Source organism: Miscanthus floridulus, chromosome 19, assembly GCF_019320115.1.
Source record: "Miscanthus floridulus cultivar M001 chromosome 19, ASM1932011v1, whole genome shotgun sequence".
Taxonomy (NCBI): domain Eukaryota; kingdom Viridiplantae; phylum Streptophyta; class Magnoliopsida; order Poales; family Poaceae; genus Miscanthus; species Miscanthus floridulus.
This window is the reverse complement of record NC_089598.1, coordinates 65,578,857-65,590,566: the sequence shown is the minus strand read 5'-3', so window position 1 is coordinate 65,590,566 and position 11,710 is coordinate 65,578,857. Positions and strand designations below refer to the sequence as shown.

At 48.6% G+C, this 11,710-nt stretch overlaps 1 protein-coding gene across 1 annotated transcript; it reads right to left on the bottom strand.

Annotated features, from left to right (window-relative positions):
- Window positions 1-1,961: 1,961 nt before the first annotated feature.
- On the bottom strand, window positions 1,962-2,570 carry LOC136526125 (uncharacterized). The gene is made up of 2 exons (XM_066518890.1): window positions 2,325-2,570; window positions 1,962-2,183 (listed from the first exon to the last, which is right to left on the bottom strand). The coding sequence occupies exons 1-2, from the start codon at window positions 2,568-2,570 to the stop codon at window positions 1,962-1,964; spliced, it is 468 nt and encodes a 155-aa protein (XP_066374987.1).
- Between the last annotated feature and the right edge of the window lie 9,140 nt (window positions 2,571-11,710).

Below are 11,710 nucleotides of genomic sequence, written 5' to 3'. Positions count from 1 at the left end.
ACCATGAAAAACGGCATGTAACCGGTTGCCCAGCTGCTGGACGTCCATAGGCTCCAAAGTACCGTGGGAAGCTCGGCAACCCACTATCCACCAAACTTGTTCAACCAGTTGAAGATCATAGGCTTGAGGCCCTGTCGGACCATGCCGTTTACGTGCTCGACCTACCCATTCGTGTGGGGGTGCGCTACGGCGGCCCAGTCGACGCAGATGTGATGGTCATGGCAGAACCGAAGGAATTTCTTCCCCATAAACTATGTGCCGTTGTCGGTTATGATGGAGTGTGAGACTCCAAATCGATGGATGATGTCCGTGAAGAACAACACAGCCCGCTCAGATTTGATCACGGTGATCGGTCGAGCCTCTATACACTTCGTGAACTTGTCCACAACCACAAGTAAGTGCGTGAAGCCCCCGGGTGGCCTCTTAAGGGCCCTACTAGGTCAAGGCCCCATGACCATGAATGGCCACGTGATGGGGATCGTCTAGAGCGCTTGGACCGGCAGGTGAGTTTATCGAAGTACATCATCTAGTACTCTTGATCGATGGTCGTCGATGGCATCTGGGTCTCGGTCCATTCGGCCACAAAGTCAGCCAGTACCTAAGACTTGATGGCCATTCGTGGGGCATACATGACGCCTTAATCCATCAGCTCGAGCACCCATTTCGTGATTCTCCCCGTGGCCTCCCGGTTCTGGATAACCTCACCGAGAGGGAAGGATGACACGACGATCACCTGGTGTGAGTTGAAGTAGTGGTGCAGCTTCCTCTTGGTGATCAGGATGGCATAAAGGAGCTTTTGGATCAGGGGGTAGTGCGTCTTGGAGTCAGACAAGACTTTGCTAACGACATACACAGGCGTTGTACCTTAAGGGCGTGTCCCACTTCTCCCCATTCTACAACCAAGGCAGCACTGACCACCTGAGTCATAGCTACGATGTAGAGTAGGAGCGGCTCTCCCTCAGTCGGCGGGACTAGAATCGGGGCCTTCGTTAGGAGCACTTTGAGCTTGTCAAGCACCTCCTAGGCCTCAGGCGTCCATGCGAATCGGTCGGGTTTCTTTAGGAGCCGGTAAAGGGGAGCCCCCACTCTCCGAGGCAGGAAATGAAGTGACTAAGTGCTACAAGGCATCCAGTAATCTTCTGAACTCCCTTTAGGTTCGGAATCGGGCCCATCTTCATGATAGCTGATATTTTTACCGGGTTGGCTTCGATGCCATGCTCGGAGACGATGAATCCGAACAGCATGCCCGTTGGGACCCCAAAGACGCATTTCTTGGGGTTGAGCTTGATGCCGTTCTCCCGGAGCTTCCTGAAGGTCTGCTCTAGGTTGGCCACAAGCTGGTCGGTCTGCTTGGACTTAACTATGATGTCGTCCACGTAGGCCTCAACGGTCCGCCCGATGAGATCTCCAAAGCATTTGGTCATGCAACGCTGGTACATAGCCTCAACGTTCTTGAGTCCGAATGGCATCGTAAGGTAGCAAAATGATTCGAACAGGGTGATGAAAGAAGTCGTGAGCTAGTCAGACTCTTTCATCATGATCTGATGGTACCTGGAGTACGCATCAAGGAAGCATAGGGTTTTGCACCCCGAGGTCGAGTCGACGACCTGATCTATGCATGGCAAAGGAAATGAATCCTTTGGGCATGCCTTATTGAGGCTCATGTAGTCGACACACATCCTCCATTTCCCACTTTTTGTTTTTACAAGGATGGGATTGGACAACCACTCTGGGTGGTATACCTCCTTGATGAAACCGGCCGCCAAGAGCTTAGCGATTTCCTCATCGATGAGTCTCCGCTTCTCCTCATTGAAGCGGCGTAGGCATTGTTTGACTGGCCTAGAACCTGGCCTGATCTTTAGGGCATGCTTGGTGACTTCCCTCGAAATTCCCAGCATATTCGAGGGTTCCCATGCAAAGATATCTCAATTGGCGCAAAGGAAGTCGACGAGCGCGGCTTCCTACTTGGGGGAGAGGGTTGTGCCAATGCGCACCATCTTGTCGGTGGAGTTGTTGGGGTTGATGAGGACCTCCTTGACATTCTCTGTAGGTTCAAAGGATCCTGCCACCCGCTTTGCATCGAGCTCTCCTTCGGCGATGCCCTTCTCGATGGCCGTGAGCTCTTTAGAAGCGAGGGTTGCCAAAGCGAGCTCACAGCTCTCGACCTCACACTCATTTGCCCTCTAAAAAGAAGTGCCGATGGTGATAACCATGCATGAGCCCGGCATCTTGAGCTTGAGGTAGGTATAGTTAGGGATGGCCATGAACTTCGCGTAACATGGCTGCCCCAAAATGCCATGGTAGACTGGTGGGAACCTGACTACCTCAAAGGTGAGGGTCTCTGTCCTATAGTTGGATGGATTCCTAAAGGTGACAGGCAGGTCGATCTGCCCAATCAGCATGGCCTGCTTTCCCAGCATGATGCCGTGGAAAGGTGCCCTGGTCGGCCAAATGCGTGATCGGTCGACGCCCATGGCATCAAGTGTCTCAGCATACATAATGTTGAGGCCACTGCCCCCATCCATCAGTACCTTGGTGAGCCACTTTGTGCCGATGATAGGGTCGACCATGAGCGGGTACCTGCCTGGGTGTGTGACGCTATCCGGGTGGTCGGATCGGTCGAAAGTTATGGGATACCTTGACCATTTATGGATAGCGGGTGTGGCGGGCTCAGCTTCGTAGACCTCTCGGCGTGTGAGCTTCTGTCAGCACTTGGAGTCATATGCCTCTAGCCCATCGAACATCATGAGGTAGCCATCCGACGATGGAAAGCCGTCGTCCTTCTCTCCAGCGTCATCGGTTTCTGCCTTAGGTTTCTTCTTCTACTCCCACTTCTTTGAGGCACCAATGAAGAAGCACTTCATGAGGGAGCAGTCCTTGTACATGTGATTGATAGGGAAGGCGTGGTTTGGGCACGGCCCCTCGAGCAGCTTTTCGAAGTGATCTAGGGTGCCCTTGGCCGTTGCTCGACCAGCTTTTCGCTCGGCGGTGGCAACGAGTGAGCTCCCATGCCCTTTCTGGTTCTTCTTCTAATTGGAGCGGTCGAAGGGGCCTTCGTCGCTGTCCTTGTCCCGCTTCGGCTTGCCTCTAGAGCGATCAAAAATTGCTCCAACCGCCTCCTTGCTAGAAGTGTGGCTGGTCGCGATGTCGAGGAGTTCCTTGGGAGTCCGTGGGCCCTTACATCCCAACTTGTGGACTAGGGACTCGTAGGTGGTCCCTGACAGGAAGACTCCAATGACATCGGCATCAGCGACATTAGGAAGCTCATTGCACTGCTGGGAGAAGCATCGGATGCACTGCTAGGAGAAGCCTGGACTATGACGACGTCTAGGCTCCCTTTAGACTCGCCCCTAGTTTCCTGGTCCATGGGGATGGTGGAGGTGGTGCTCCCTCCGGCTGCTTCACTAGATGCCGCTCCGCTTCTGCCAACTCCTCTAGAATCAGGACGCGGAGGACAGGCAGGCATATCATTGAAATTCTGCCCCAACTCCTGCATCAACACACAGGAGTTAGTTTTTTCATAGTTTTAAGATATGTATAGGTCACAATGTGAATATACTTATAGCGGTTGGTAGATTCTGGTGATCATGGTCTGGGTATTGGTATGGTATCACCTATACCGACACAAGCATGTTCTAAATTCTCTCCTGAACTTCACCTTCCGTCAGTTCATCAGTGGTTACCCAGGCTAGGTCCTCTGGCCCATGTACTTGAGCCATAGTGGTGCCTCTCTTGCACAGGTTGTACTAAGCCTAATGAAGCTGGCAACCACTTCGACACTTGTAAAGCCTTGGTCCTTCATGGCTTAGATTTACTTGAGGAAAGAATGAATACCCTCAAGTTCCGTCGCACTCAGCGTCGCCTTATCCCAACGGTTGTTGGGCACTTGGTATACTCTATATAGAATCCACTAGGGTATAGTGGACATACTTGTTCTTCCTCTCCCACGTGAAATTGAATACCAGCACCCCCCTAAAACAGTTGGACTTGTGGCGTCTGGGTGTGGTTTCAATTTGAAAAAGTTTCAAAACAAAGTGATAGATAGGGGGATGCCAAGGAAAGTTTCACAGAGATGAACAAAAATTGAAAGACGCAAGATGGAGTTAGGGTTTAGATGATTCAGGATAATGCCATAATAATGCAAAAACCCATGCAAAAAGGGACAAGCAGGCACCCCTAACCCATGCTGGATGAACGGCACAAAGAGAACAATCTCACCTAGCTCCAGATTGGGAATACGGTGCTCCCCAGGTGCCTTCCATTCCCCAAGTCTCTACTCCGTCAGATAGCCCTGTTCATGGAGCTTCAAGAGATGCTTCGGCTTTGTTACCGGCGCTGCCAGATCTCGGCAATGGTGGCCATCTTCGACACCTCGAACGCCCTCTTCTCGATGACTTTCTTGGCGGTGGCGCTCGGGTTCTTGCCCTTACCCATAAAGCTAGAGCTTTTTTATAGATCTAAGGTTTCAAGATTCAAGATTTGCAGCGCTCATAGTGGCTTAGGGGCTTAGGCAGAATGCAAATGGAGCAGAGGTAGATGATGCACAAGAACAATTCCTTTTTATAGGGTTTTTACCGTGATGTGGCCCGATAATCACGCCAACGGGCGCGGTGTTTCAGGTTTCCCTTCCATTTTAATGCAACTGCGCGGTTGATACGATGGCTGCACTCCTTTTTAGGATTTCCAACGCGTCACAATGTGTTTAGACTTATCTTTTGGATTTTTCTTTTTGGGTACTGGCCATGCCACGACCGTTATCTACATGGCCACATCATGAAGTACCCGGATGATTGATCCAGTACTCGGACAATCGCTTGACAGTATGTATTAAACATCGCAATACCCGGATGAAGATTTTTTATTCAACAACTATTTTAATGGATACAAAGTTGCACACTTTACAAGATTCAAGACCACTCAAAATAATGAGTGACTATTTATTTAGAGAGCTACAAGTATTGGATACAAGATTTTTTTAGTCAGTAACAAAGATAACACCTACTCGGATAAAACAGAGTACTCATACTCTAAGTGCTTCTCAGTAGGTACATTCATACCCGATGCACCTGGATCAAAGAGGAGGAGAGTCATGCATCTGGGTAGATAATAGAAGTGCAGTGTGTCCTAGCCTAGAACCTTGGGTAGACTATCTAGCTATGAACATTTGTTGGCCGACTATCCTTGGGAGCATAGCAACTGCAAGAGGAAGCCTGTAGGCTAGTATGCAAGATGATTCGCACATCTTGCCACCTAGCCAACGCCATCTGTACACATTTGGGTCTAGATACGACCCTTCATGGACAAACATCGATAGGCACCCTAGAAGAACTGACATGGGACCACTGGATGTGCCACCCTACTAGCCGTCATAAGACTTCTTCTAGTTGCAGTTCTAGACTCCTCTACTATGCACAACTGTGGGTTTAGCCTACCTATAAACCGTCTCACAAGAATTCTTCTAGTCACTACAACTCTTGGTTATACCAACCGAGTACTCCCGGGGGCTGGTCTAATTCGCTCACCACCATATTTGCAAGCTTCAAACTCTGAGCTACTTCGCTTCTTCAACTACTGAGGTTCAAGTGCTCGCCAGGAGAGTTTTTATAGGAGTCTCGGGGTTGTCTATGGACCAGGTTCATGCGGAATACATGGATAAGCTACTGACTCCTACACAGGATCACATGCTACACTACAAGCGTATAGTGTGTCCCACTATAGCTTTTCAATGTACAAACGGCCTTTTCCCAGCACATGTGAAGTCATAGTACACTCGGTAGCACCTTTGATGCCATATTCCTTCAAATATCCTGAGCATCTTTGGACCAACTGTACTAAAGCTTTGCATGTGACTTTGACATGTCTTACCTGCTTCTGTATAATGCAGACAGGGCAATAATTTTTGCTGACACTCTCATCCTCGAGTATAATCTTTTTTAGATCCTTATCTCGAGTGTAAGTACTCGGGCACAGGCTCGAGGGCTGCAGGGTACATATCCTCTATGGATGTTTTTTTTCTTTTAGACCCTCTAACTCTTTGTTTTTGCAAACAAGCAAGAGGCTCGGGGGCCACACTCAGTGAGTGCACTTTTTTTAAAAGTGCACGTCACCCGGAGGCTTTACGGAGCACCTCATGGCTTCACTCACGAAAGCGCTCGGACTACATTTGTTTCTACCTGGCAAGATCAGGAGGAACAAGAAGGCTTCCGAGTTCAACCATGACACGCTCGAGGGCTTGACGGACTAGGGATCCTAGGGGTTCCCCATGGGGGTACTACTTGGATGGGCCCTAGGATGGCCCACGATCTGTTGAAGGACGCGAGACAAGGTGGTATGGAGTTCATGATTCTAGATCGACTTAGTCGGCTTACTATGAAAGTTAGATTATGTAATAGGACTAAGACTCTTCTCTTGTGACCGACTAGGACTAGATACGTGCCCTTACCCTCTCCCCTATATAAAGAGAGGTACGGATGCACCCCCTAGTAACCCTAATAATCATAAAATCAATCCAACGCAAAAGGCTATACGCTGATTGGACATAAAGGCTATTACTCGACAAGAGGGCCTGAACCAATATAAATTGTTCGTCTCTTTGCGTTTATCGTCGAGTTTTGCGTATGCCGAAGCCCTCCGAACACCGTCCCGGGTACCCCCGTGACGGGTTGCCGGTCATCAAACATCGACATATAGACATGTGGTTGTACGTAACATTGCACTAGGCGAGAGACACTACAAACCGGTCCTTATGTGACCAAAGCGAGCATCTCCTTAGGAATCATATGTTGGCATTCTCGCCAAGATAACTTATCCCACATAAGTTATCCCCGCTTGCCCCCTATCGGTGTTTAGTTTCAAGTTTATCCATTTTAAGTTTCGTTAATCATTATCCCTAAGTTCATCTATGTCATGGAGCTCATAAAACAACAAGATAACCATTTATCTTAATTCAATAATAATCAGTTCATAATAACCGAGCTCATATTCCAGGATAACAATTAAGTAAGTTATACATTTAGTGATGATTAAAGCAAGATGGTAGAGGAGAGGGGAGCTAGGACTTGCCTTCGCTGTTGGCTTCTTCCGGCACGTTCTCGTAATTGGGGTCTTTGCTTTCCTGGTAGTCACCAGTTGTCTGTTGGCGTAGCTATCGTATAAGACTACCACCAAACACAAAATAAAAAGGGAAAACAAACATAGAACAATATGCATGGTGGCACTAGGGTGAATGCATAGAGCTAGATTTTAGAGGTTGTTTCACCTATAAAAGAGCTAGGATGCAAAAAGTTATGCATTTTAGAAGTTTATTCTATAGCTAATTAATTTGATAGAATTTTACAAGTATTTTCTGGTGCATGAAAATGGGTGTAAACTATATGATTAAATTCCCTAATGCATCTAGTTTATTTACAAATTTTTGGGAATTTTTCTAAGCTGGGAAAGTAGGTTTATAGCCTTCTTTGTACACTAACCGAGTGTACCCAGAGTTGTGTGTGTGGCGTGTGTGTGTGATAGGTGGGCCAGCCCACCATGTCAGCAGATGATGGTGTCGTTGGCATTATGGCCTCGGGCCCATGCGATAGAGAAAGAAAGGGAGAGGGAGGTGATGGACGGGGACGGAGTGGCGACATCAACGCCGTTTCCATATGGCCCCACATGACAGCGAGGGAAAGGAGGGGGAAGAGGAGAACGGCGATGGACGGTGGCCGTGCCGATGACAAAAACATGGGAGGAGGCGCTAAGCTCGCCAGAGTGGGTTACACCGGTGGCGGCAGCCCTTGGCGGTGAAGGAAGAGTGGTGGACGGTGCTCGCGGGGTCACGTCACAGCTGGTGACGTGGTCTCCGACGGCAGTGGGTGCCCATAGCGGTGGTGGTGGCTCACCAGAGAAGTTGAGGCGGCGCCGTGCGATGGACTCAACCCTAGAGGCCCTAACCTAAACAACTAACTACGTGTACATGTGAGCAAGTGAGCGGGGAGTGTAGTGGCGATGGTGTAGTGCCCGGCCGAACCTTGGTCGGCGGAAGGTCGTCAGCCATGGTGGCTCGGCGGGCATGGTGCTCGGCGGCAACGCCACACAGAGACATAGACTATCAACTAGCTACAGCAAAAAAAGAAAGAGGAGGAGGTTGGGGACTCACTTGCTTGCCCAATCGGCCAATGGCGCAGCAGAGAAGGAGGAAGAGGGAGGCGGCTTCAATGGCGTGGGTGACTCCCAATTTGGGGGAAGTCGAAGCAGAGTAAGGAGGAGAAGGGGAAGGGGAAGATGGGGTGTTCCCGCTCGTGGCAAAGCTAGTGGAGGAGAGGGTGAGGCCGGAGCGGCAATGGCTGGGCTAATTTATAGGCCACCCATGTCAGTTCCAGCGGCGAGATATTTCTCGGCCGCCGAGCTCACTCGGGGCGAGCACACGTGCCTAATGCCTTTAGGTCGGTTCGCCAAAGTGCGGGCTTGCCCACCCATGTGACTGAGAGAGCTCAAGCTCGTCTATGGCGGTATGGTAGGGTGGGCTCGCCGCCGCGTGTCGAGGGAGGAGCAGTGAGGGAGAGAGAGAGAAGAGGGGAGAGGCAAAGCGGTGGAGTCAGGCCGGGAAAGATCTCGCGAGCATCTCGGGAGGGCTTTACTTCGCTAGGGTGAGGCGGTGGCGGTAGGGCTAGGCCGCTCGGGCGGCGACGTGATATTTGCGTCGTTGGCCCAGGGTAGAAGACAGGTCTGACAGCCTGGTCCCACCTGCTAGAGAGAGTGAGGGAGAGGGAAGAGGGGGCAGGCGCTAGTTTGGGCTGGGGCGCGGTGATGCATGGGCTGGCCTGGCGCGGGAGGGAGAGGGAGAGGAGAAGAGAAAAGGGTGGAGGTGGGCTGCTGCTACTGCTGTGGGCCGAGGGGAGGGGATGCTCATTTCTCTATTTCCTTTCCTTTTTCTTTTTCCCAAATTTCCTATACTATGTTTGAATGCATTTTGAATTTGAATTTGAATTTGAATATGAATGCATGCAAGGTGTACCACCATATGTTCAACAAGCAAGCACACAATTCTACACCTATAGTTTTATTCCTATGTTGATCTATTTATATTAATTCCTAGGTTAATTAATTATATGTATGGGTTCCTATGCAAAGTTTTAAAAAGTTTAAATTTTTAGTGGTTTTCAAATTAGGTCAAAATTCACAGGTGTTACAAGCAGGCAGGGATGAACCGGATCAGATACAAACACATATCAGTGTTGTATTCTATCACATTTTTTCGCGTATCTCGGAATCAGATACAGATCCTCATCTAGCCTAAGCAGTTAATAAAGTATTGCACTGATCACGTAACATTTCCTCAATCACTTTTGGTGGCTAGAGCACTAAATGATGATCCTCATCTCTCTCACAACTTTAGCACACTCTAGCAATATAAAATGAGCTGACCAAGGGGTGTATATAGCCCCCAACATCCAAAACTAGCCATTGGACCAGTATTGCACAGCGCGCAGTGACTCCACCGGAGTGTTATGGTGCTGCCATGTAGCCCATTGGAATTTGATAGTTGCTGCTCAATCAGTTCGGTGGTGATTTTCGGAGCCCCACTGTAGAGTTCTGGTGCATTGTCAAATCCTTCGTTTCTATTGCCCAATAACACACCTTAGCATTTGGTGCTCTCTCAGTGCCATGCACTGTGGAGAGTTCCGGTCCTCCCTATATCCTCCATTGTCCATGTGCACAGCCTAAAGCAACAAGATCAGTACATGCAATTACTTTTGCTCCTACTAAGACCAAAAATTTATCCATAGCAAAAACAACCAGAAGTTCTTTTTCAATTGTATCATAATCAAGTTGTGGATCATGTCAAAGTTTTGCTAGCATATAAATTTGCATCATGTTGTTTGTCTTTAGTTTGGCCAAGAATGGACCCAACTACAAAATTGCTTGCATCACACTTGATTTCAAAAGGCAGCGTCCAGTCAAGGGGTAGGTTCATTGGAGCTGAGATAATAAGTGTTTTCTTCAGTAAATAAAAGGCATCTGTAAGAAATCTTTTATGAAACCCCTATAGAACCCCGCATTGTGGGGCGGACCCACAGTGTATGCCGCATGGGCCACGGCATACCCTGTGGTCCAGCAGTCACTGACCCATAATAGAAATTTTCTACGTAAAAAAAATGACTGACGTCCATCTCTCGGTTCGTTTTTGCGCTGCGCAGACGCACGGTGTAAACACCGCCTCGCACGCCTCGCGCACGCGGCAGTCCAAGTCCAACGAAGTGGAGACATCAAATCGAGTCATCGAGAACGCACACGAACCCTACCCCATGCGGCAAGCCGGCACGCGTGGCGCGGCAGTGGCCTGGCCACGGAATCGCGCCTCACCTCACACAGAGACGGAGCTTGGTTGCTTCGGCACAGGGTCCTCGGTCCTCCGACCTCTCCGTCCTCACGCTCGCGTCGCGGCGTCAACTGCCGAGCGGACTAGCCGCTCCTTGCCGCGGCTCCGCGGCGAGCTGGGGCGCTAGGGCCGAGTGCCCAACGAGCGACGAAGGCCACACCGCCACGGCAGAGGGTAGACACCAGACGGCTTCCAGTTGCAGACTTGCAGAGATTGATTTTCTAATTAAAAAAACTTGCGTTCCTACAGTCCTACATACTTTTATTTATTTATTAGTGATCTGTTTGAATTTCCGTTCGTGAGTTCATTCAACACACCAATAATTAGCGTCAGTCCATCAACCTTCATATCCTGTGACTTGTGAGTTTTCTAACAGAAACATGATTTTTATCAAGATTTGTTGTAGTTTCTAGCTTAATCTTTGAATTTAAGGTTTACCGTGCCATTTAATGTATGTGGTTTTACCGAATTATAATATGATTTTACCGAATTGTATAAGAATTTTTTTTTTGCGGCATACCTATAGTAAAATTCTAGGTCCGCCACTGCACATGGTCAAGAAAGCTTTGAATCCCTTTGATATTTGTGCGTCCATTCCAAAATTTCTAAAACTCCCGGACAACAAAATATACTATGTTTGTTGCATGCAAAGAAAGTTTTAGGGTACATAAAATATAAGATAACAATGACCTTAAGATAAAATAACATTACGATAACAAAGACCTCTTTCACAAGAGGTATAGCCTTTTTCTAAACTAGGTCAATGTTAGTGTCGAAATTTTCATACACATTATATATTAACCACCTCATGAATAGTTTTCTAGCATCCGAGTGGGGTCTTAGATGTGTAAGAGCATGGCGGATTGGCGGAGTTACTTGGGCTAGGAGCCATGATGAACCAATGCCTTTGGCTCAACTCAGACCAATAGCAAACCGGATCACGCTAGCATTGCTCCCAACATGCCTTAGCTTTGGCTGTGGCTCTATTTTCATGGATATTCTTCTAGTACCACCACAATCTTCCCTACGAATGTAGGCCCCCTTTGGATCGTAGGAAAGTTTCCTGTTTCCTTCGTTTTTCCTATGAAAATGAACTGATTCCTATGAAATTCCTACGTTCCAAAGGAGGCCTATGTGTATGTAAAGGGTTTTCTATCACAGAGAGCATATATATTGAGAATACAATGAGCTAGTGTAACATACTAGACTGGTTTGGGGCTACATGCGGCATGTGACCTCATTTGTCCGTGAGCATGAGATCTGTTGCATCTGGACGCATGTTTTATAACTAGAAACAATGGTGATAGGATGGATCCGATGTTGGAGAAGCAAGTAATTGGGCCAGGTAGG